Source organism: Centropristis striata, chromosome 12, assembly GCF_030273125.1.
Source record: "Centropristis striata isolate RG_2023a ecotype Rhode Island chromosome 12, C.striata_1.0, whole genome shotgun sequence".
NCBI lineage: Eukaryota > Metazoa > Chordata > Actinopteri > Perciformes > Serranidae > Centropristis > Centropristis striata.
The window spans coordinates 14554757-14581629 of record NC_081528.1 but is presented as its reverse complement, the minus strand read 5'-3'; the positions used below and the strand labels follow the sequence as shown (position 1 = coordinate 14581629).

Sequence of the window (26873 nt, the reverse complement as noted above, 5' to 3'; positions counted from 1 at the left end):
GTGGCTAATAAACTGACGCATAAAAATTATTTTGGCACGCATTACGCACTGGCTGCGCAATCGGTTCTGGAGAAAACGAATAACAGTGAACTTTAGACGGAGCTGTGTTGAGGGACCCTTCTGCCAGGGTGCGGGTCTCTGATCCGGCTGCTTTAACAGCCACAGTGACACCTTGTTGCTGATCCCAGAGCTGAGGCAACAAAAAGCTAAATTTTCCTGCCTCCACATCAGAGATCACCACGTCCACCTCACGTGCATTGGCAGCACGTTGACTTGCCATTGTATTTTTCCATAATCAGCGGGCATGCAGGCAGTTTATAGTAATTTGCATGTCATCTGGGTATTCATTAGCAGGAGGAGCTGGGGCGTGGTTGGTGGCTCGTGCATGTGCGCTCAGTTCCAGCTGATTGGGATGTATCAAGGAAAGGTGCGCAGAACCTGAAGTAAGCACAGTTTGACACATGTGGAGGTGAGTTTTCGTATGTACTTTTCTAGTTTTGGTAGTACGCCATCTTTCAGTATGAAAGCTACGCACTCTTTGATACATGACATACACCCTGGGCAGCTACTTGTAGCATAGATATTTTCCATTATGATGGTTAATTTGAGAATTTATCAGGTAAGTGTAGGTATAAGTTGAAAATCAGCAGTGAAGATTAGGTTTGCGAACATTTTTGGTAGTTATCAGCAGCTGTCAGCTGTACTTGGTGGAGGTTCAACATGTTAGTCTAACAGGGATTTTGTTTGCCACATTACTGCAGGAACTGAAGGCACCATGATCCCCTAAATCTGTCATAGTGGATATCTATCAAAAGTCTATAAGTTGTGTTTTCAAATATTGACTTCAGTCAGCAAGGAAGTTATGGGGATTCATTAAATGCCAAACATTTCTAGCAGTTATTTGGATTCAGCCTGGATTAGAATCTGTGTTTTGTTTTTACTTTTACTTAAATGATGTGTGTTTGTATATAAATCTAACTTTTTGGTTCTCAGTACTACATTTCTGTCAACTTTCTTGGATACAAAAACCCCATCATGGATTGTCCTACATATATCTGCATCCACCACATTTAGTTTTTTAGTTTTCACTGAATTTATTAGCCGTCAGTCTTTATTTTGTCTTCCACCTACCTTCCATTATGCTGATAAAAATCTTCCTCAAACTCTCGGATGGTCTTCCTCAGCTTCTTCTTCTCTGCTCGGGCCTTCCACAGCTGTTCCAGCAGCTCTGGCCTGGAGGATGTTGGGATACATTAGAGCAGAGTTAGAAATTCAGAATGTAAGAATGGTCTGTCTCTCAGCTCTGCACAAAAGTACTTAAAACATGCTTTTTCTCGTCAACAGACATAATTTGGATCTTGACCCATATATTTTAGGGTTAAGAGTCCAGAGAGAAAAAGAAGACAGGAAGTGAGTTGGGAGGGATCAGCTGTCAGGATCGTGTTCAGGTAAGAGACCCGGATGTCCAAACCTGATCTGAGGTTGATTAGAGCCTGTGTGTGTGTGTGTGTGTGTGTGTGTGTGTGTGTGTGTGTGTGCGTGTGTGTGTGTGTGTGTTTGTGTGTTTGAGTGTGTGAGCTATGAGCTCGGTGACACATTAACCAGATTACATTCTCAGCAGATAAAGTCTGTTTGCTTCGATTTATTCCTGCTGGTTTCTGCACAATCAGCAATATAAAAGATGATCAAAGCTTTTAGAAATGTATCTTAAAAATGCCTGAGCTGGATAATCTATTATTGCAAACACAGAGCGTTTTATTGTATTTAGTGTAATGTTTTATTATTGTGTGCATCATGTTCGGCTTGCTGTTAATCACCGACACCTACAAGAATTTATGTTCCGCTCACATGTAATCTTTGAGATCAGTCACCCTGGAAACTTTTGAGTTCTTTTAATGACAATTTTATGACTTTTTAATAAAAAATGTTATGGCACTTTATGGCACATTTTATGACATACTATCCTATGACATTTATTTAATATCTCAAATTTTTACAACCTTTTAATAATGTCATATATTATTATCATATAATCTTTTAAGGCAATTCATTTTTTACTATGACACTTTTCATATAGCATACAATAAAAAAGTTCTTTAGGATATTGAAATTACATATTCTTTTTTTAAAATATTGAATTATTTTTTTAAATACTTTTTTGTTAATCACATTATAATTTTTTATGGTATAACATACTATACATTTAAAAAAATATAATTCATTCATTTATTATTATTAGCTTATCAAATATGAAAAATTGTATAATTATTTTTGCCTCTTCCCATTTATTTTCTTTATTTTTTATGACATACTGTAATCTCATATAGTACGTCATAAAAAAAGTATTTTTGTGACTTTAAAATTACTTTTTAACTTTTTTTAATGACATGATTGTGGGTCCACACAGGAGACTGCGCACACAAACAAAATATTTTCCATCCGACTTCTACATTAAACTGCCAAACTGTCCACTGAAATCACTAACTTGAGTAATTCCAACACTCATAAGACAACAACAACAAGTTGGCGTTCCTCATCTGACAGACAGACAGCTGAGAAATGTATTAGATTTAACATATTGTATTAACTGTGTGTGTGTGTGTGTGTGTGTTCTTACATGGACGAGGCGTTGGAGCTGGACAGCCGCAGGTCCAATGCCAGCTTCCCCGACCCCTCCTCCATATTGGCTCTCATCTGATAATCGCTCTGCCTGTCGGGTTGGTTCTGGCTCCTCACGGATCCGTCAGACGTGGTCACGAGGTCGACGGCCATGATGACCTCGGAGCTCTGCATCTCCCCGCCGCTGCTCTCTCCCTCCTCCTCGTCCTCCTCTTCTTCCTCCTCCTCTCTTTCCTCCTCCCTCTCCTCTTCTTCCCCTCCTCCTTCTCCTCCCCCTCCTCCTTCACCTCCCCCTCCTCCGTCTTTCCGCTCGTCCTCGTCCTCCTCCTGGATCTCCTCCCAGAAATGAGCGGTTTCCCCCTCAATGATTGGCTGGAGGGTCTGAGTTCGCCTTTTACTAGAGGGAGACACCTGCAGGAGAAAGAGGAGGTTAATGCAGGAGAAATGTATGAAAGTATGTAAGTAAGTAAGTAAAGTTTATTTATATAGCACTTTTCACAGATACAATCACAAAGTGCTTTACAGAAGATAAAAAGAAAGAAATAAGATAACATAAGACAATTGAAACACAATTAAACATAAAAGGTATAAAATAATATGTACAATGCATGGTGGTCATCCAAATGCCTGTCTAAAAAGATAGGTCTTAAGGTGATTTTTAAAAGAGTCCACAGAAATAGCAGACCGTAGGGGGAGAAGCAGAGAGTTCTAAAGTTTGGGTGCCACATATTCAAATGTGTGTGTTTGTATCATAGTTTAACATTCAGTAAAGCAAGGATGACACTAACAAGAGCATATTTTATGTATACTGACATTTTTTGAGTGCTGTTTATTAATTTCACAGTTTAAGTGCTCCTAAAGGTTGTATTAGATGGAAGTATTTTTAGCTTGAGATACCTATACTGCCCTACAAAACCTAACTGTAGTAACTACATTTTTGGTCGAAATTGAGTTATGACTAAAAATGAACCCCTCTATGTCTATGTCTGTTTTATCTCGTGACAAATCTTCAGTTTTGCTTTCAGAGAGATTTCAGAGAAAAAATGATGTAGAAATTGCAGTAACTACAAAATCCAACACAAAACCAAAGCAGTAATTGCACTTACCACGGTCTGCTTTGGATATATATATACTAATTTAAACATAAAAATAATAGAAATTATAAGTTAATTTGAAATGGAAATTATTATCTAGATAGTGATTAGGTAAAAAAAACTAAAATATAACATTACTTTATAATATTAAGTCTAAAATACACAAATCATTGAAAAGAGATTTTTAAACACTTGAATACACTTATAAAAAATCAATTTGAAAATGAAAATTCACTGACAACAAAATATAAAAGCTGAAAGAACACAACAACATTACAGTTACTGCACTCTGTTATTGCATTACTATTAGAACCTTTTACAACAATGCCGTAACTATGTTTTTAGGGTCAAAGGTCTAATAAAATGTCATGATTTTTCAACATAAAAATGACATCATCAATACATGTAGAAATAAGTGTCATATCACTTATCTACATATAACCAATTTGACTGGCCAGTTAAAACATGTTAAAAAACTTTAAAGCAGTTTTTCTCAGTTTTATCCTTTGCGTAGTTACTGCAGTTACGCTTTGTAGGGCAGTATAATACAATAAAACATACTATTACAATGACAAACGTTATAGATGTAATGTTGTGTTTTTGTGTACATACTGTGATCGGAGTGATGCTGACTCTGGTGAGCATCTGTTTGACCAATCTGTAGCGGTCATAGAGAGGCTTCACCACCAGACGCTCCTCTCTGGTCACCTGAGAGAGAAAGAGAAATCAGGTTTTAACGAGGGGACGTGTGTGTTTTTAACACAGCTTCACAGGATTTAGGATGTTGGGTAACTTACAGGTCGACCGTGCAGGCCCTCATAATGCAGCAGGTTCTTCTGAAGGACCGTCTTCTCACAGGACAGCTGCTCCTTGGTCATCTTCTACAGAGACAGTTGATCATGTTATAGTGATACAAGAGCTTTCTGTTGTGATTCCTTGTGCAAGTGGCATGTACTAATATAAATGTTGCACAGCTGTGACCTGCCACGGTCTCTGTGTGTGCATCATCTTATGCAATACAGCCAAGTCAAAGTGCAAAAAAAGCAAATTTATGTAATGGTTAATGTCAAAAGTCCAAGTTTGATCCCATATGGGATAATTCTAAATGTCTGTCCTGATGATTGCATGGCAAAGCAACATTTTAATGATTTAACTGACTCCAGAAGAATAAAGGAGTAATTGAATATAGCTGATCCAGTCCCTGATGATAATATCTGCTGCTCACCTTGATGTCGTCGGGCCAGCCGTCCTCCTGCTTCTTCCCTTTGACTCTGCGCTGGATCAGCTCCAGTGTTTCCTCCCTGGTGGGACGCTGACCCTTCGCCTCTCCTGCTGCATCGTAAGCGCCTTGCTCCAGCGTGGAGCCGAAGCTCTTGGGTAAGGTGTTGCTGCGTGGACGAGTCTGGGGGCCGAGCTCGCTCTCTGCGCGGTGTTTGGCGTCTGTGGAGGGAGGGAGACAGAGATGAGAGAAAGAGATGAAGGAGAGAAACGAACGGGGAGGAGAAGGAGACGGTGAAGTACAGAAGAAGGAATCAGGACAAGAATAAGTGGTACCAGAAAGAGAGAAAATCTTTAGACGAGACGAAAAAACATTTTTCACTGGACGATCAGACATGCAGAAATCTGACAGACAGCTGCGGTGGTTAAAGTCAGCCAGGAGGAAGACAAACATGCTCAGACAAGACACACAAACACACCACACCCAGTCAAAACCCAAACATGGCAAACAAACACCTTCTTCTTGAACATTTCTCTAACAGCGCCTGACTCTCAAAACATAACAAAATGAAGACATAAAAACTTTTTTTCTTCAGAACATATAATGCAGAAAACAGTGCTCGGGTCATTTAGAAAAGGGGTTAGCTATTTTTATTATTTTTTATTTAGAATGGTCAGCAATTGACCGATACTGAACATACAGTACTGATGGTTATTTAGCGATTTATTTGTATTTTTTTATTTTTTTATTTATTTCTAGAACTGGCTGACAATCTAATGCATGGCATGTATAATGTTGAATATTCCTAAATAACATAATCTGTGAATTTCCCCCTCAAAATCCCTTATCAGTAATGCTCTAATACTATGTCATTATTTTATAAGTTATATAAGTACAGGATTTTTTTTTTCTACTCAGAAGGCTAAATTCTCATGTTTTTTTCCTGGTTAAAATGGGCTTCCATAAAGTTAAATTCTTAGTTGAAAAGAAATAAAAACAGATTTTAAAAATTTCAGTCACCACATAAACACATCTATCCATCGAGAAACACAACAATAATATTAAAAAACTGCTGTTCTCGTCCTCACAATACTTTTGAGAGACACCTTTAGTTAAAATATCTCGTCCCATCATGCCGTTTCAACAGGAAGTACACCAAAACAAAGAAGCAAGATGCTCTCGTCACAATGCCGCCTCATTGTGACTGTCAGCAGTGTATGTAATGTCTACTTACTGAGGGGTTGGTACTTACTGAGGTGATACGGTCTAGAGCTCAGGCCTGAGTAGGGGTGGAGCGGGGGGGTGAGTGTGTGATGGGGAGGTGAGCAGATAGAGGAGGAGGAGGAGGAGGAGGAGGAGGAGGGGGAGAAGGAGGGAGCATGGTGGCGTCTGTATGAATGGAGCAAAGCCTGGTGCCTCAGCGTGCTTCTGGGTAAAAGGTGGTGCTGGCGTCCTGGTTGGCCGATCAGTCAATCAATCAATCAATCGGTCGGTTGGGCGATAGGTGGAGCAGGGAGGAAAGTGGAGAGCGGGTGCTCGCGTTATTGTTGTTTTCAATTTTGATTTGAAACAGAGTGAGAAATGTTTCGGCCACTGCGTTCTCCGACAAGGAGAGCCGTCACCTCACATGGAGGGTGGACGAGTGTCATGGGGCTCGTTCAGTTTGGTGAAACGATGCACAAGAGAAACGAAAGTGTAGAAATATCTATAGATCAGATATTTAATATTTTACTTTTCTATAGCTGGGTTTGGCCTTTCTAACGGGCAAAAACAAAAACTTCTGCTGCCTCAATTTTAATTCTGATATTAAAATAGATTCTTTTTTTAAAACTTTATTTCTCCATATTTAAAAATATTATCCATTTATGTATAACCGAAAGTCTGATCCACCGTTTCACCTCACTGAATTCACTGCAGAGATAATGAATGTGGGTTCACAAGGACGCACCAGCACACTGGAGGGTGGGAGCAACGCATGTGAGAGCCACGTCAACCTGGCATGAGCGTGTCTGTGTGTGTGTGTTAGACCAGCAAACATGCGATGTTGTTACAAAGGTCAAAGGTCTGGAGTGGGGGGGGTCAAGCTGTCCAGCGTGGAACAGGATGGCACACAGACACTCTAACCCCGACACACAAATGCACATTCTTTCTTTCACAGGAAAAGAAAGAAAAAAGAAAAGTGGTTCTACCTTTAATCTGCCTGCGGATCTTTGTGAGGTCGGTCATCCATTTGAGGACTTTGGGGTTAGCTGCCTTGTCTCCGTGAGAGGGCTGCAGAGAGGAGAGGACGACAGAGAACTGGTGTTTTTACATAAACTCTAAATCAAGTTCATTTTTCTACGGACTACAGTGATCTGCTTTTATGAATGCAACAAATCAGTAACTTGTCTCTTTTTATGCTGCTTTCTAGGTCTCTCTTGGAAAAGAGATTTTTTTTTTTTTTTTTTAATGTTTCAATGGTGCTGACCAATCAAAAATGCTGCTTCAAGTTGTGTGTGTGGAAAAAGCAGCAATATAGTCTTACTGTGTCATGTTGTAGGCTGCTTCCTTTAGAGGAGCAGGGAATTTGTTTCACAGTTTGAGCATGAATTTTAGACGGATAGGTTAGGATCCTTACAATTGATATTATCAGTACTGGACATGAACAAGTGGTATTGAGCTTTGGAAAGACAAAAAGGAGTCAGAGCAAGTTAAGGTAGGAAGGATGAAGGTTTGATGGTGTGGAGATGTGAGGTGATGTTTTGCTTCTGATAAATGCTTTATTTTTAAACTAGTTGAGTTCTGCTCGATAATGCAAACAATCAGTATATATCTTATTATATATTATATATTCTAGAGTAACGTTACATATCTACACACAAAGTTCCCATTAAATTACTGGCATTTTCCCTGAAATGGTACGAAGTCTTGAGGTGGAAAATTGGCACGACATACAATCCCAGGCAGGAAATGTTCCTAAACATTTCAGGGATAGAAAGGGAGCTATTTTTTTTACCTTGTAGTTCCTCTCCTTCTCAAATTGCTCTTCAAACTGCTTGATTTTCTTCTTCAGGTGCTGAAGCTTCTTGGTGAGTTGGTGGGTCACTGAATCTCCTCCTCTCATCGCCTCTTTGGAGCCAAATGATGCCCGCCGTGGCCTGGAGTGACAGAAGACACAAAAAGATGAAGGAACTGCTAAAAATGCACACATGTATGCTCTAATTTGACTGATTAAACAGCATAAACCCATAAACAGAATCTAAAATCGATGCTGGTGAGTCAGCTGGACCGTACCTCTGTGCTTTGGTGGGTGAGGTGGCGTCCGGGTCCTGCTGGAGAAACCGCTGGGCACCGTGCCCTCCAAAGTCCAGAAAGCGCCGCGCCAGGAGGTGAGGGTGGGAGCGGGAAGAGGAGGGGGAGGCTTCCTGCCCTCCCTCCCCCTCATCCTCCTCGCCTTCCTCCTCCAGGAGAAGCGGAGGGAGAGGAACCATGCGACCGGCCAGCGGGGAGAGCTGTGCCTCTCCGCTCTCGCTGTCGTCCTGCCAGGATTTGAAAGCAGGCACGGGGTCTGGAGAGACAGAAACAAAAAGAGGAGAGTCAGAGGGAGTTAACAGAGGTCAGGAGAGGAGGGAGAGAAAAGATAAACTTAATAATTAAAAGTAATACTAACAAGAGTATTACACGTATCAATAAGACAAAAGCTGCCTGGGAGGAGGCAGACACATTCAACAACAAATTCATTTTCGTCTTCGGTACCCTGCTGAGTCACTCCTCGCCTAATTAACGGTGTCTCGACTGTCAGCGCTATGCTAATGAGCTGAGTCAAGGGGAAACAAAGGGAAGGTAGTGACGATAATGAGACAGGGGTGAGAAACAGAGAAGCAGAGTCAGGAAAAAAAAGTGTTTTCAGAGAGGAAAAGGTGTCCCGATCAATCCGCCCACTGACCCTGTCGCAAGAGGGGAAGAGCAAAAATGAGGAGGAAAAACAGCCCGCCAGCTGTGTTAGAGGAGTGTTTTTACATGCAGGGGTTTATTCATGATCACACAAGCACATTTTTAAAATGTGAGAAAGGAGAAGGTAGGCTGGTGGAGGGGCGTCTAGATATGTGACAACTTACCTTGACCTTCTTTTTGTAGATGCATACATGAGAAGTCTATGGGAGGGAGGTGGAGATGGGAAGGTGACGCTGTTTGAATGGAAGTAGGACAAGTGGGAGGAAGGAGAAGGAGGAGGGACAGGGAGAGACGAGGAGCAGTGAGGTCAATCATTCATAAGAACTTCACTCTTCAACATTCGTTCAGTCATTGAAGTTTTTCCTGAATCGTGTAAGATATTTAAGTTTATTTCCTTATAGTTCTGAGTTTTGCAGACCCCAAAAAATCACATAAAATAGGGAACTGTGGAAAGGGTCAGTCTGTTTTAGTGTGAAACTTTTCCCCCATGTGCCTTACCTTCCCACTGGTTGTCGGGGAAGAGCTGGAGGTGGGGGTTATGGCCAGAGTTTGGGTGGCATGGCGTCAGGTGGTTCCTGTTGGTCTTGCTGGTGTTGGCATTCTGATCACAGTGGCGTAAACCTGAATCCTGCAGGAGGAGAAAAAGGGAGAGATTAAAAAACAGGGAAAGAAAAGATAAAAATATAATTCAAGATAATTACAGAACAGCAGGGAGAGAGCAGGGATGGAAGACAGAAAGATAAATTAATTAAATTGGAACAAACAAAGGAATGTACAAATGGGAGACATATTATGGCATTTCCTTGAAGTTATTTTTTTGCTAAATGTTATCTAAAGATCCCCAGTTGTCATTCTTCGGTGCTTGTAATTAAATTAAATTAAATTAAATTAAAACTTCAAAGGCTCCTTTGGAAATTAAATCAACTCAGAAACCATTTTAGTGCCAGAACACAAACACACACACACACACACACACACACACAGACACACACACACACACACACACACACACACACACACACACGCACACACACGCACACACACACACCCTCTTTTTTATACTTACACAGCTTATGGTGTCAGTCTGAGTCTGCTCCATGTTGTCACAGGGTTGATTGTCCTGCCTAGAAACAGAAGACAAACTTGAAAAAATAACTGCAAATACAAGTGAAAAAACAAAAACATATCCATATTAAACAGTTTACAAATTATTTAACAAAAACGAGCTATGACTAAAAGTCAACAAAATTTCAGAATTTCCCGAAATTGTATTTTTAAGTGACATGCCTTTTAGATATTCTTGCTCAGATATTCAAAACTGATGTATTGTTTATTGCTGTGTTAGTAAATCCAGCAAAGTGTGCTTAAATCTTGAACCTTATTTGTCGTTTTCCTGACTCATTGTTAAGCTGCAGAAACAGTATCACAACTAAAAGCCTCTCCACGACGTGAATGTTTTACTGTGGGAAAAACTCATAGAGCTGCTCCTTCAACTGTTGGAAAATCTCACATTTGTTACAACTAAAATCAATGCTGTGTCTATTGATCGTTTTATCCCACTGATTAACCTTAACCCATTTTTCTTGAAGAGGTATGAAACAGCGTTTAAGCTCTGGCGTCCCGAACCGTTTATTCATTTTTTTACAATTTAACACTGCATGCCGCATGAGCCATGGTACATTAACTGTGCTCGTTAACAATCACAACCTGGAGGCATGATACAGTGTGACGTATGAGGTGTTAAAACTACAAGAGCATGCAGTGTGAGTTAATGTGTGTGTATGTGTGTGTGAGACGCAGAGATAATAAAGGTCTGTTTCAGCGTAAAAACGAGCTCCAGCTGAGACAGCATGTCGAAGTGATTTGAGGTGTCAAGTGATCAGAGCAAGACAACAACCCTGCATGTGTTTGAGAAAATACATTTCTGTCTGGGAAAGAAAGAAGTCCTCCTTCTTGTACTGTACATGGCTTACACTCATCTGCTCATTCAAATAAAGCCTAATATGTTCTATGGTACTGAACTCTTACTTCTGGTCTTGATACTAAACCCGAGTTTTCCCTGGATTTCTGAAGGTACTGTACAGTCATTACGGTTTGGGTATTCTCCCAAAGAAAAGCTGTTTGACTTAAAACTTTCTATTTCACATAATGCATAAAAAGCTTAAGAAAAAACTTACTATAGTTGAATACATACTGTTTTTATTAACACATATCACAGCCTTCATGTGAACTTTTAATCCTTCTGGTAACATTTAAATAACGTTTCTGTAATTATATTTGTTGTTATATTGTTCTATACTTTCCCCTTGTTTATTTAATATTTATATTTATGTTATATTTGTGCTATTGTTTATACCACCCGTTTTTATGGATCCTTCTTTCTGCTATCGTTGTTGCTGTAAACTTGGTAACAATTAGTGCAATTTCCCCATCAAGGGACTAATAAAGGTTTATCTTATCTTATAATGTATAATAATAATAATAATAACACAAGCCTATAGCAAAGACCCCGGGCTCTTAACTTCAGACCTCTTACATGTCTGAACCAGCTGATGTTCAATCCCTGATCCAACAGTAAAGAATGTGTGTTTTTAGTTGCATGAAGGGTGTTCAAAACTATTATTTTTACAACTATTGTTGTGTTATTGATTTCTTTTCCACTGTTCAGGGTCAATAAACAGATGATGATTACAGCTGTGGATATGGTAGATGGGCTATCGTGTGAAAATTGTATTGATAAGTTAAAGCAGCCGCGTTCCAACACGCTCCCCTCGTCCCTGGTGCCGTGTGTCAGCTCGTCCAGATGCTCCTCACATTGTTTATATGTTCTTACAGCTTAAGAGCAGTGCAAAAAAAAAAAGCCTACACGTGGTAAAAAGTGGTAGAAAAAAGCATGTTTTCATCTGTAGCTAATAACTTTTCTTGTATATTCCTGATAAAAGGTGCAACTTAAGCCTTGACATCAAACTGACACTCACCTGGCAGTGTTGATGTTGTTCTCAGCATCTCTGACAGCCTCTGCGTCCAGGTCCATTCCAGAGCTCTCCTCCAGGGTGGCGCCAGAGTCCAACGAATCCTGCAAGAGGGAAACAGCAATTTCTTTTTTAATAGATGTTAACGATTTTTATCAAAACAAAAACACAAACAACATACAAGTGTTCTCTATATTCACAAAGATATCACAACAGATAGGAAAGTAAACCACCATCCAAACCAAAATGATCAAGTAGCTCACGACTGACCTTGCTCCAAAAAAGTAAAAAACGCAACATAAAAAAGAAAAGGGAGAAGAGAAAGGAGTCTCACAGTCACCCCTAGCTGTGGCATTTGTCACCCTATAAACATACTGTGCCTTCTCTCAATCATGTATAGTGAAAGTAAAATTAGAAATTATATTATAGTTATTGTTTTAATGAATGAAAATCAGAGGGTTGAACAAAAAAAGTAGAGCAGAGGAAAATATATGAATGGGCAAGAAGAGAAACAAATCCTACCTACACAGGTGTATCTCTACTTTTAGAAACTACACACGTCATCATGTTTCACTTCCTTTATCAGTGAACACAGGGCTTTTGTGCTTTGAGCCCCAGCCTACACATTACCATTCAAAATGATTGCACCACAATTACCAAGGAAACAATGAGGTATTTTTGTAGTGGGGTTAACCATCACAACTGCTAACCTTTATTCACTATGTAACTAAAACTAGTACGTTTGACTGTAATCGTGAACCGACTAATAACTAATGCTACAGAATTATTTATGATTTAGAGCTCTAAACAGCCACACTTCATTGTTTATGTTATGTTTGTCAGAAATGAAAAGTTATGGTGGCGCATGACTGTGGAATAAATGACATAAAGCACATGTCACTCTGGCATTTTAACTGTAAAGCGAGGAAATGGTGTGTGTTTTGTTGTTTGGCACACGGGCATTGCTGTCATTCTTTAGCTGATCTATTTAAAGACCCAGATTATTGTTTAAAGAGGTGACACGTTCCTCATCGGTTCCAGGACACTTCTCAGTCTGTCTGCCATGTTGTCTGCTCATCACCTCGCTCCTGCCGTCTGGATGCTAAAATGGTCACTGCTACTACTACTGTACTTCTACTGTAACAAGGCTGCCTAAAATATATATTTGTGACTCTTGCTGAGATAAATAAATAAATAGAAAATGAAAAATTGAGGGATTAAAGGGTCAATATAGTCAATAAATTTCTATCAATCAATAAATAGATCAATAAATTGCTTTTTGTTTTAAAAATGACTACTTTTACCTCCTAAAAAATTGAATTAACTTTTGTGAAATATTTTATTTATTTATGTTTTATCATTTATTTATTTTTTAATTTATGTTGAATCATTTAAATATTTATGTTTACATGAATTTAGATTTTTTTCCCCCCTAATTTCTTTATTTTAGGATTTATTTCCATATTTCTTTATTTCATAGGTGTATTTTTTTAAATATAATATTGACTGAAATAGCATTCCATGATTTTGCTTTAATGGCAAATATTAGAAATTAAGAAAAACATTTGGATGGATTATGGATGCAAGTGTGGCACTATTGAAACATAATTCTTTTATCTCTTTCACTGTGATTTAAAGAATGTGATCTTACCTTTGGTCGTCCATTTTTCACCAAAATGTGAAGAAAACAAATATGAATCAATATAATACAGAGGGTGTAAAAAGTGTAAGTGATCCGGCCGACACTGAGGAAATTTCACTTTCAAACTGAGCTGCAATAATTTTACAGTCTAATTCAGCCTGATGTAATCCCCTTGTGACTTTAAGTAACCAAGAACAAAACACAGCCTGTGTCTCAGCGTTCTCATTAATCCTTGTGTACATTTGTAAAACAGGTCTGTTGTCATCTCTGCTGGCTATCCTGGAAACATTCCACCTATTGTAGCCAATCGGAGCAGAACAAAGATGGACTGTGCTGATAAAATCTAACATTCAGCCTCGGAATGAACTGACAGACTGAGACAGGAACGAGGTTCGTTATGGGAAATATGCTGCCAGCCCACACAGCAACTGGTCAGGATCTGTGTATGTGAATGTTTTTGAGGGAAATCAGCACTGTGTGTGTGTGTGTGTGTGTGTGTGTGTGTGTGTGTGTGTGTGTGTGGGAGAGAGAGAAACATTGAACATTGATGATTCTTCGCGGTTTCTAGGATGTGTGTATTTCATGCCTATGAGGGTTTGACCCAAAACAGTAATTTTGAAGCAAAGTTTTTTAAATGCCGCATTAAAGAAAATGTGAATTAGGGAAGTTTCTATCAACTGGTTAAGAGAATAAACAAAGCTGCATAAGCGCACTTTCCTCAGGAGATGGCAGTGTAATGTATAAATCGGATAAATTTGGCCATCCACGTGAGAAAACGACTAATGTGTGTTCGAGTGTGTGCAGCTTAACTTGTGTATATGTGTTTTGTGTCTCCTACAGACCTGTGTGTCTTTCTGGCTTTGATGTATGTGCTGCTCGGTTGGCGTGAGTGGGGTCTCCCCTTCTGTGTCACAGGGACTGTCCTCAGGGTCTGTTTGTTGCTCTTCATCTCCATGGCATCCCTGGTCTGCAGGCTCACTGGGACTCATCCTGGACAAAAGAAGAAAAAATAATAATAGAAAATTACTAAACGCTTTTTAGTTTTTGGATTAAAATGTGTTTTTTTAAATACATTTTGGGAAGGAAGTGAGTTTTTTATTTATTTTGCAATTTCAAGCGCAGTCCCTATAACGAGTCTCTAACAAACGGTTTGACACTCAGACCCTTACGCCTGGATTCCACTGGATGCGTAACGGCTGCAGATCCGTCGTCGGAGCCGTTACGCATCCATTATAATCAATGTGTGAGATTCCACCGACTGCAGATCCGCTGCGTAATGAGTCCGACAACGCAGGGCCATCCGACAGCCCTCGCAACACTTGCGCAGAGCTTCTATTTTTGTCGGACGACGGAGCACTACGCATAAATTCAGCACAGAGCAGATCGTTCGGGACAGGAAGTCTTGCACAGACACAAAATAAAACACCGGTATATTTTCAAAATAAAATACCTCGGGTTCGCTAACGAGGCCGGCCGGCTCGTTAACAAGCCGGCCAACCTCGTTAGCGCTCGTTAAGACGGAGTCGCTGGATTTGTCTCCAGTCATTAACGAGGAGATGTTGATTATCTTCCAGTTATATCAATTGATTAGGCGTGAATTCGCGAGATCTCGTGCGTCCTCGGGACTCTGCTGTCCGCAACAGCTCCGACACAGACGGATCCGGTGGGTGTTGACGGACTGCGTAGATACGCAGCCGTTGCGGACAGACCCCTGTCGGAGTCGTTACGCATCCAGTGGAATCCAGGCGTCAGGGACAAACATGTCCCCTGTGACCCACATTAAAAGCACCTTTTTTAATCCCACAGTCATGAAAACAAAAATTCACCCATCTGTTTGATATAAAATAACAAAAATGATTGTGGGGTTATGTAAAAGCACTCTTTAAAAAACATTAAAGAGTTGAAATTCTGATAATCTGATAATAAGTAAAATAACTGGTTGTTTATAAAAAAAATATTAAAATTACTGAAAGTGGAAATAATTTTAATGCATAGGATTTTTATTAACAATTTTAGGAGACATTAGAGGACATTTTTGTCCAAGAGGGGAGGTTTTTATTCTTTAAATCTCACACTGCAGAAAAAATCAATGTCAGGCTGTGAAAAAACAAAACAATCCCCTGAGCATTTAGTATACAGAAAACAAACTGGCATTTAAAATACTGAAAATGAATGAATATTGGACAGTTATGAACAGGATTTAAGGTGGATAAAAGATTCCACTTCCACAAATAATAATAATAAAAACATCATTTTATGGCAGTTTTTTTGACCTTGCCTTATTTGTCCTCAAAGGTCTTCAGGGCAGCTTTTTAAAGGAATGCCTAAAGGTCAAAACACTGACCGTTAACATACATGCCGCTGCCTGTTTTAGAAAGCAGTTTAAAACTCCTGGACATGCTGTTATGTCTTAGAGGTTACTGACCACCGAACAGCTGCTACCTTCAACATGTAGAATTTGCTAATTAACATCACAGCTGTCAACATGTTTACCGGTAACCCGAGCCATCTGGCTGGCTTTGTGCCTTTGTACATAATGTTCGCTCTGACAAATATGGATCTTAAAAGTCATCTGATGTCACTTCCAACCGCTGAGGAATCTGTGTAACGCATGTTTCCACCAGCAGGTGCACAGAGTAAAGACGCAGAACACAACAGGTTGTTCCTGCAGGTTTGCAGTGTAAATATGTTCTTACACTTGATTCACTTTGTATGTGAATGTTAATGTGTGTGCACGCAGACTCACCCCTGGCTGTCATAGTTGCTGAGGTCTTGGTCGATGGAGGTTTTCAGATCGAAGAAGTGCTGCTCCACTGCAGCCCTGATGGTTCGCTGGATTATCCTTCGGAAAATAGAAAAAAACACTTGTTTTTAACTGTGTGATGATGTATTTAGTTTTGCTGAAAAAGCAAAGTTTTGTGCTGTGTCCTAGTTTCAAACAAAGGCAGGCTAACAGTTCTTTATGATACCTTGAATTCAGTATTTAGTTTATTAGGGTGACCCCAGCCGACATCAAACTGTTAAAAGATTTAGTTTCTAATATAATTTCACAAGGTTACCTGGAGGTGGTCCATGTGTTAAATTTCCTCCACTGGAATTAGTTTAGTTCAACTGTAATGAGGGCAAACTGTAAAACTTTACAGTGATTGTGTGCACAGGGACACAGCCAAAGGTTTACTAAAGTACTTTGGATAAGATTCATCAAAAACATCCACAGATATAATCTCTCAAGGTAATCTTAGGTTACCTTTAGACTCAATATGCATGTAAAAGGCTTGTTGAGTCCCATTCATGCAGTTATCAAACATTGTTTTTGTCATTTTGTCATTCAATTTTAATACTTCAGATCCTCTAACTTACCAACTATGGCTATGGCCATAATAAAATCATGAATACTGCTGGTTGTCTTTAAACTGTGGTGCATTCGAAAAAATTGTTTAAAACCATAATTCAGTTAATATTGCAAAGCCAGAAGTTTCTACTAAATATAGAATTTTGTACTTGAAAATGATGAAAATTAACCATTAAAATAAATGTACATTGTACTAAAATTGGTATTTTCTGCAAGTACTTTTCATTTTTTAACTGCAATGTCCACCAACAAGAATCCAAAAGTAAAAATATAATACTTCATATTTTGTAATCTGTCAAACAATCCAATTTCCAGAATAAAACCCAATCATCTTAATGTTTTACCAGCCAAATAAATGTTCTACATTAGGGTTCAATGATGTGTAATGCCCTCCACTGTGCTCATTTATTGAATCGTCTCTGCAGGAGATTAATTTATGTGCTCTTTTCTTCTGTTACACTGAATCCAATAAGCTTAGTGCATTGTTCACCCATTTAATTAAGATCTCTGTTTTCAGAATGAGGTTTAAGTAGCAACGTAGTGATGATGTGCAGGTTAAAACCTTCATATCTGGAACCACATGTAAGCCTCCTCACATAATCCTACCTCCTACCTGTCATCAGCCTCTTTTCATGAACAGAAAGACCTCTACTAATCAATTAATGACTGCAGCTTGAAATGACAAATTGATGTATTTATCTTCATGCCAAATACAGGAATGTATTCCGAGAGTCTAATAATCACTGAAATGGCTTCTTTTCAGTCCTTATGAAGTCAAAAAACCCAGTCAGGTTCTGAAAGGATTAATAATGCTTAATCTAGAAGCCAGGGAGGAGAGAGGAGAGGACATTACAGCCTATAAAAGGTAACAGCAGCAGACACACTCTGACCTCTCCTACACCCACGTGACAGTTGATCCACAGGCTCTACTGAGATTTTATTAAACTTGCTCGACCACGAGTATCCCTCCCTTATTTATCCTGACGTCTCTCTTGGCTTTGTTTTCTCCTGCAGCTGAAACAGCAGCAAAAGTTGAGGTAAAAAAAAAAAGACATCTCCCAGCTCTGTTCACACTCCTCCACAGCACCTGCTGCTCCTGATGGTTCACACTTCGTCACTGCATCTTGTTTTATTAATGTTCCCCCAAAATCCTTCTAGTCTTTACATTTATTTTTATCATTTGCTATGCTAGGGACATTTTTGGGTTTTCAATTTTGAATTTTTAAATAATTTAAGCAAAAAAACAAACAAACAACCAAACATCAGGAGCTTCAGTTAAACAAACATTGGCATTAAAAGGGTTCTAATTCTGAAAATGAATGAATATTTGGTAGTTATTATTATTTGGCCTGACGTTGGTTTTAAATTTACCTCAGTGAAAGTGGAAAATAATTTGTAGCATTTTCTATCTATCTTTAAAATATTTTTACATTCAATTACATATTCCAGACTGAAATAATAGCACTTAGTTTGCAGAAAATAAATACATTTCCATGTTTTTTCAAATAAATACACCAGTGGCATTATGTAAATAAACTGTAAAAAATAATTTGATCACGACTGATGTAGGTTAAATAACTGAACTCAGTGAAAGTGGATTTTTTAAAATATGCTTTTATGGCAGTTTTTTTGGACGGTGACATTTTTGTCCACTCAAGACATCAGAATAAGGCTTCACTTTGTTATTGTATATATGCCAGATCATACTGCTAAGTTACATAGTTTGAAATGGAAGACTTGGAGCTGAAACATAACTGTGTTTGGGCTTTAAATCAATGACCATTTAAGGTCAAACTCATAAAGGTGTGGCTGAGGACTGATAAAAGTGTGTGTGTAAGTGAGAATATCTATCAGACAGACACCCACAGAAACTGTGCACTGGGCCACAAGCCCTCCTTCACCTTCACAGCAACTCTATCTCTAAAGCTCTCCTAAAAAGTACTATCCATCACATACAAACACACAGACAGTAAAAGATGATGCACATGTCGGTTTCTCTTTCACACAAACACGGTCGAGAGGAGCACAGTGTGTTTTTGCTGCTGTCGTTTAAATTTTGTGTAAATCATTTCCTGCTTCCCAACAAAGGAGAGGCCTTTTGAACACATCCTGGTAGCCCGAAGAGAGCGAAGACATAAATCACTCAGAGACACAACACTGCAGCCAAGGTCTCTGCAGCCAGCGAATGGATTTCTGGAAATGTTGATGTACTCGCATAACATCTTGAAGATAGTCAAATTATTGGAGAATGAAATCAAAATAACATCTGTTTTCCCTACAAGTTAGGAAGACTAGTGTACTACTAAATATCATCCACCCGGCTGCTTAAAAATAACTAATTTAAAATTAAAAAAAATTTTTTTATCTTGCACCGCTTCCATTTATCCAGATTAAGTTTAACAACATTTCTCTTCAGGGTGACTTCCTTCATATTTCACAGCATGCTTTGTATTTTTACAAAATAAAAGCTTAGTAGTTCCTCAGGAACAAATTCAATAAATGATTCATTATTGCAGTAATTATTAAAAACAAAAACAAACAAACTTAGGAATTGTGAGGATTTTGGCCTCTTTTCCTTGTCAGTCAAAACAAACGTGTTATATCAAGATTCAGGAAATAGTGAAGCATTTTTCATTATTTTCAGTCAATTCATAGAAATAACAATTAAGTGTATAATTAAGAAAATAATAAGCAGTTTAACTGTTAATATTTTGATGTCAACAAATGCAAATAGTCAAACTAAATTTGATAACTTTGGCAAGATTCATTTTCTGCCACGTTGTTCCCTTTGTTTGTAATTTGATTAAACTGAATTAGTACTGACTTTCAGTTTTCTTGTTATTCCTGAGACCTGAGGCATCTTGTGTTTGTGCCCTGAAGCCTTCAGATCAGTAGACTTACATTATTAATGTAAAGCACCATAGAAAAGGATTTTATTATTCTGTTTCCATGTGATGCAGCAAAGAGGTCGAGGCCTGACAGTCATGTGATTGCTGAGTCCACGTCCTTAGGACTTTGAAAACACCGAGCTGTGCAGAATGCTTTAGTTTAGCTTGATAATCAAAACGCAAGGCCGGCTTTCCTCTTTCCTTCTTATCACTTCCTCCTAACCTCCGTCTCAGTGCTGCCTGCTCTTCTTCTCTCTTGATTCATGTGATTGTATCTGCCTCTCGAGCTGATGGCCCTTTACTCGCTCTACACACTTCCTGGTTGTCTCTCTCTTACCAGTTTTTTCTCTAAATAAGATTTGCAGGATATAACTGCTTGCTTTAGGATTGAACATTGAAATTACTTCTCCGATAACAGTTTCATTGTGTCGCTGGAATTTCAGGTGTATATATCTTTGTTTTTTTACAGTGAGTGCACATAAAGAAGTGCCTATGTACATTATTGTGAGTGAGTAAATTACTGGAGTGTGTGTGCGTGTGTACTTACTCAGCAGAGTCAGCAGGCAGGATGGATATGGGGGAGAGGTGGGAGCTATAAAGAGAGAGAGAGAGAGAGAGAGAGAGAGAGAAAGGACAACATGGTTAGAACATCACGTACTCCTCGACTCCCTCCCCATACTGACATGAAATGACCTTGGAGGGCGTCAGGCAGCAAGAGCCAAAACAGGGAATGACAATAGCCATGAACACATCTTTGCATACCATGTGTGTGAGAAGATCACATTTTTAATGCAAATTTTTACTGGACGAGGAGAAAATAGACAAAAGAAAATGGGAATAAGTGTTTGCGTCCATCCACTACCGTTATACGATTATTAGGAGTATGGGGAACCAATTCAGGAGTCGGAAAACCGAAAACCAAGTGCCCGTCCAACTTCAAACGGTGAAAAAATGTAGAAACCTGGATGTAAATGTGACATTCATGTGTGTTTTATGTATTAATCTGAGAACGGTTATATCCGATCTGTGCGGAGCGATCAGGAGCTTTTTTCCATCTCTTTCTCTAGACGTTGAAGTCATATGCCTCATGTACGTCATTCTTTATTTGCTATATCTGTTATCACAGAGATGCAGTGCCATGCGTCATACTCTGAAAGCCATGGCCCGCGGAGGGGAAAATAAACGGTGCCACAATATGCAGCCTGAAGCACTACATAAAACATCATTTATGCATGTTAATGATTATTTTAGCACCCTCAGTCTATCAAAAACGACAGGGTAGCTGGCTCTGTGGAGCTTGTTGCCTGTTGCAAATCTCAGCCAAGCGATATTTTCATGATTTTTCAGAATTTCCGCAATTTCTTTTGTGCAATTGGAAAATTTGCTTTGTAATCAAGTGCATAAAAACAGGTAGATGTGCACATTTCAGAGAGTATTGAGCAGTAGTGGTGAACCAGTATGTAATGCAGAAAGTGTGCAAGTTAGCAGGATGAGTTTATGTTCCCACTGCAGTTATCTCCTAATCCAAGATCCCTTGAGCCAAATGACAATCTCATGCATGCACCAAAACACACACACAAAGTTTCACTGGCGCCGCTCTGGGTGGGCAGATGGTTATTTAGACTACAGAGCTCTGCTCTGCTACCCTGCTGCTGCTGATCAGATAGAGGGGTGTGTGTGTGTCAACTCATTTATTCTTCGATGTTCTTTCATAAGCAAGGAAATGTGTATGTGCGTGTGTGTGTGTCTGTGGCATGAAAGAGGGAGGCGGCTCAGATGTGTCCGTTGATTCAGCACCCTGCCGCTGGCCTCACAAACACGCACACACACACACTGTCAGGCACGTCAGGACTCCAGATTTATATAACACTCCTACACACAAGGTCATTCACACTATGCCCAAGTGCACGAGTACATCTTATATATATAATGTGTGTGTGTGTGTGTGTGTGTGTGTGTGTGTGTGTGTGTGTGTGTGTGTGTGTGAGAGACTCAGGGGGTCAAACTTATCTCATTAGAAAAAAAGCAGCTGACGTTACACAACCTTTTGTGAGGATGTATATTGGTTCTTTAACAAAAAAAAACATACACACTCTCAATGCAGTAAGAAGTCCTCAGGTAGATCGATACAGACTGAATTATTAATGGCAGATAGGAGACGATAACGCCCTCCATCTTTATTCTTCTTTCTCCATCTTTTCTTCTCATCCTTGACTTGTTTCTTGTTTCTATTCTTACCATCCGACTCTCTTTTCTGCCCTTAGTTCCTTTTGTTTCTCTCCATCTTACATTTTCTCTCTACTTTATTGATCATTCTCCTCTAACTCTTCCTCCCTTTCTCTCATTCTATACAATCACACTTTTTTCATATCATCAACACTTTGCCTTACTTTCTCTCAAGTTCTCTTTTCTCCACAACGTTACATTCCTCTTTAATCTCATCCCGTACTCCTTCGATTTCTTCCTGGCTTTGAAAGTAACAAGCACCTCACATTTCCCTTTCCGACACTGTTACCTTGATTGTGAATGTGTGTGTGATGGATACAAAGAGAAGTGAGATCAAACAGTAAGCCTGCCAAAAGAAATAGTCCAAACAAAAAATGTAGGTGTGAGGAAGTAATGAAAAGTGAAAAGCTTCTGACTTTGTGTAAGGTCAGCATTTATAATGTCCATCTCTTTGCAACAGGGCTGCAACTAACTGCTATTTTATTGTCAATGAATCGGTCCATTGTAGACCATTAACTTATAGACTAATAGATTAATTGAGAAAAAATAGTGTCTGAAAATACTGAAGAATGTCGATCAGTGTTTACCGAAGCCATAAAAGAATGTCCTCAAATGTCTTGTTCTACCCATAACCCAAAGATATCCAGTATACTTCCATAGAATGGTACAGAAACCAGAAAATATTCACATGTATGAAGCTGGAATCAACTAAAAAACAACACAAAACCTCAAACTGACTGATCAAAATAGCTGGTAATTAATTGTTGGAACCCTTCTCCAAATACATGGAGTGTCAAATGATCTGGACTGAGTTTAAAAAGGCCCTTTGTCATTTGAAACTCTCTCTCCTGTTAGTCAGTACAGAAAACTGGCCTTTACACAGGAACGCACCCCGCAGGCTCTTCTACAGCAGCGACTGACCGTTCGAAGCACTGATACCATCTGACAGCCTGGGCTCTCCCACTGAGTTGTGCCCTAAAGTGTCTTGCTGGGTGGCTGCATCACTAACAATAGATCCTTGATAGGGTCCTCAAGGACGTTACATAATCTCCCCGTGCCTTAAGTAGCAGAGATAATGTCTGATCTTACACCAGTTTACCCCTGAAGACGTGAACTAAAATCGTTGCTGTAGCCTTCAGGGTGCTCCTGCCCTCCACCAGCTCACTAAGCAGCAGCTAAGATAACATTTCTAGCAGCATCAGTTGAGCCCTCAAGGACCATACATGGCACCCTTTACAGGGCCCTTTGGGCTTCTCGTCCCTGCTGAGGATGCCATGAAGGGCAGATAGGACTCAGTATTCTGGGTCCCTGATTGTAGTAGAAAGTGGTTCTGAAAAGGTTTTGATTATGTCTCAAGGTGGAGGGTGTTCTTTTATAGCTATAGTCATTAAAATAAACATGCTTTAAACGCAGAAGAAAACAGTTACTTGCAAAGCACTTTTGGTTCATGTACATGACAAATCAGTCTTGTACTTTTTTCCACTACACAGACCCCCCCCCCCACACACACACACACTCACTATCTCACACAACATTAACTCACTTTAAACAAAACTTAAAAATGCACTTACCATTCCAAGTTTAATAATATTAATTGCGACTACCAACACTCCTATTAATATTCCTGGAAAAACAAGCACAAATCCCAACAGCTACGGCCATATACAAGCATGTATTGATGCGTTCATGCATTATGTCTGTCAATCCATGTGTGTGTGTGTTTCTACAAAGCTTGGTCGTGTTATGTAAATCCGTTAGAAGATATGCTCCTTTTGCGATAGGCCACTGCTACTGCCACACCCCCTTTTAGTCAATTGGCATAAACACAAACACACACCTTCCCACAAACACACACACCTCCATCTCCAACTTTTTGAGCTTTATGCCAAATTTCAGCTGCAAAAACTCTGGCCACGAGAGGGTGGACATTGCTCTGCTCTGAAAAAAAAAAAAAATAGAAAACTAAATACTGGACATTTGCAATGGTACGCTTTAAAGACTAACTTAATTCCTCTTGTTTTTCTTGTTCTCACATCACTGCAATGAATAAGAAATGGGTGTGTCAGTTCACTGTGATTACAATTTTGGGTGCAAAATTTAAATCAGAAAAGGGCAGTGACGGCTGTTAATTTACTCTTTAATGGTGATCCATCGGGTGTTTTGGTTGTTTACCTGATTGTTTGTTGTTTATTTAAGACATGTGACATTAAGATTTAAAGTAAGTGCACAAAAAACTGATAAAAAATGGTAAATTCAATGAAAGATCCATGTTGCAGCTGATAGTTGTTGTTTTTTTTGTTGATTTTGGCCTAAATCTGCCACAAGAGTAAAACAATAAAGCACTTGTTGGCAAATAAATGCTATTCTTTAAAAGTGCTCCAAGTAGGTCGGATTAGATCAATGACTGCCCTGCAGACACAACTGCAGCGGTAGCCAAAGACAGATAAGACCTTGATAACATCTTAAGGAGTCACACCTTTAGCTAGCCGTTTGTTGGCAGCAGTTGTAAAACCTTTGAAAGTGACCTAAGTAAAATACAGTCAATATGTACAGTACAGGCTTTTTCATAAAGCAAAAACAAAACAAATCCAAACAAAAACAAACAAGAGGAAATTCTCTCCTTGTTTTTTAAATTTGATTTAACATGGTCGTATGAGACCTGCACATTACCGTTAGTTTGATTTAAAATGAGATTAAAACACATCACTTATTAGTAGTTTACTGTTTTGATTTCACTAACTGCTTTGAGTGTGGGGAATATATCTGGGACTAACAGTTAGCTTTAGTCTTACAAAACTAAACTATAAATATTCATTTTTAGCTTCGACGTTCAGCAGTTTGGGTTGATGATTCTTTAATTGGTTTTTGACCATGTGTCTTAATTATTATTTATTAAATGTATTTTTACTTTCTTAAAATGGCTTTAGTCTTATGGATTCTTACTGGTTGATTGCTGATCTAAATTATTAAGATTTTTAGTCCTACTTTGTAACCCGTTTTGTCTGAGTTTTTGGCTTCCACCTGGAATTAAATGTGCTTTATAAATAAAGTTTTGCTTGCTTGCTTTAATAACAACATCTTCGGAGCATCTGGGGTGAGTGACGGAGTAAAATTAATTCTTTGCCAGAATCACCCAGATCTCATCAGGCTAATCTGCAGTCTGCTAATCAGCTCCCTCAGCGTGATCACAGCAGGAAAAAGCTCTCTGGGTGCGGATGAGTGCATTAGTAGGCAGGTGTGCAATACCCGGGGGCTGAGTCATACACTTCTAACTATATTTCTTTAGAAAGTATAAAGTAAATGTTAATAAAAAATATTACAAAACAGCATCCATCCATCCATCCATCCATCCATGCATGTATGTATGTATGTATGTATGTATCTAGCCTCATGTTACCATTATTGTCTTTGCTGTCCTGATCTTTATGATCCTGTGTGGCTCTTTAACTACAGTAATTGACACCATAATAGTTTTATGAAAGACCACTATAAAATGCTCGTTAAAGGTGGACATATATGCATGGATCCAATCTTGACTGGTTGCATTATGTGAATCATATTTATCATCTTTGCTAATTTGGGCGAATAGCTCTATGTGGACTCCATAATCTTCTACACATTTACTGCTCATTTACTTTGAAAAGACCAGAGACACATTACTGCCCCTGCATGTTTTCTGGTAATGAAACCTTTGGAGAATAGTGCATAGCTACGTGAAACTGTTTTTGTATTGCATAAATCTTACTTCTAGAAGTAAAGAATATTAAACCTGATATCATTTTATACTTCTAGAAGGTTTGTGACCTTCATATATTAGCAGATAAAATCATTGAGAGACATGGTTAGGCCTGGCCTTGCAATCAATATACTGCAGCAAATTGTAGAATTTTTTTCCTGCTTATTTTTATACTTTGTACCAAGGTGAAGTTTTTGATTTTTACCATGACTCAATGTTTTAAAAGTTCAGTCCAGCCTTCAGACTCACAGTGCTAATTTTCTGTGAATTTATTTTTGCTGTTCTATATGCAACTGGCCTAAATATATGCACTACAAACCTGAATACAAACAGTTGGCACACTCAGAATTCAGAGTGTATATGCACAAATTATTGCACATAAAATATTTTGAATCCAAGTCAAAAAGGATGAGCAAATGATCGCATTCTGTTTTATTTACGTTTTAGAAAACGTCCCACATTTTTTGGAATCTTGGTTGTATGTATTACATATCACATATATAGGCCAAGATATCAGTTCCACACAGTATTTACTGCAGAGCTGAAACACTGTACTGTGTATCAGTGGCCCCATCTCAGCTGTCTGAGGTTTTGCCTGTTTTTGTCAGTGTAGATGGTGGCAAGGAAAATGGCTGATGAAGGGTGTCCTTACATTATTTATAAATGTATTCTGGTGGCTCGATATAAAGAAAACAAAGAGTGTGTGTGTGTGTGTGTGTGTTAGTGAGCGAATGAATGAAAGTGTGTGTAAGGTGAGTTCGAGGTTAGTTGTAATTCCACAGAGGTGCTGTTGTCAGCAAACCTGACTCTGCTCTGTTCTGACTGGGAGGTACTACAGACTGCTGCAGTCTACGTATCCACCCACCCACACCCACCCACACCCACACACACACACACACATATATATCATTTTGGTTCTGTAACCTACAAACTTCAAACATATGCACATGATCTGTCTCTTTAAGCTTTCCCTTCACACACACAGAAACCTAAGCATCATTTTAAATCTCATAAACTGATCTTCTCGCTGCCTCTGAAACAGTAAACATTTATAGCGCTTCAAGTTTGAGCCAAGAAACTCTCACAGAGCCTCACTACAGATGTTAGCATTCAAGAAACTCAGACGCTGACCAGGTCAAAAGTTAGACATCTGTGTTTGGTTTTCTGCTCTTTTGTTTGTTTCCATCAGCTG

The 26873-nt window shown here is 39.0% G+C and overlaps 1 protein-coding gene across 3 annotated transcripts in view; it reads right to left on the bottom strand.

Annotated features, from left to right (window-relative positions):
- fam13b (family with sequence similarity 13 member B) overlaps positions 1-26873 on the bottom strand; it is an 89528-nt gene that overhangs the window by 4287 nt on the left and 58368 nt on the right. For 2 of the 3 annotated variants that reach the window (XM_059346904.1, XM_059346905.1), the window contains exons 8-22: positions 20267-20311; positions 16226-16321; positions 14322-14469; positions 11844-11941; positions 9932-9989; positions 9364-9493; positions 8206-8479; positions 7928-8069; positions 7122-7203; positions 6185-6385; positions 4939-5153; positions 4511-4594; positions 4326-4421; positions 2618-3030; positions 1132-1233 (exon numbers count right to left, since the gene is read on the bottom strand). In XM_059346904.1, coding sequence (XP_059202887.1) covers positions 1132-1233; positions 2618-3030; positions 4326-4421; positions 4511-4594; positions 4939-5153; positions 6185-6385; positions 7122-7203; positions 7928-8069; positions 8206-8479; positions 9364-9493; positions 9932-9989; positions 11844-11941; positions 14322-14469; positions 16226-16321; positions 20267-20311 — 2184 coding nt within the window. The remainder of the gene's footprint in view (positions 1-1131; positions 1234-2617; positions 3031-4325; positions 4422-4510; positions 4595-4938; positions 5154-6184; positions 6386-7121; positions 7204-7927; positions 8070-8205; positions 8480-9363; positions 9494-9931; positions 9990-11843; positions 11942-14321; positions 14470-16225; positions 16322-20266; positions 20312-26873) is intronic. The other variant, XM_059346906.1, reaches the window with a different exon arrangement.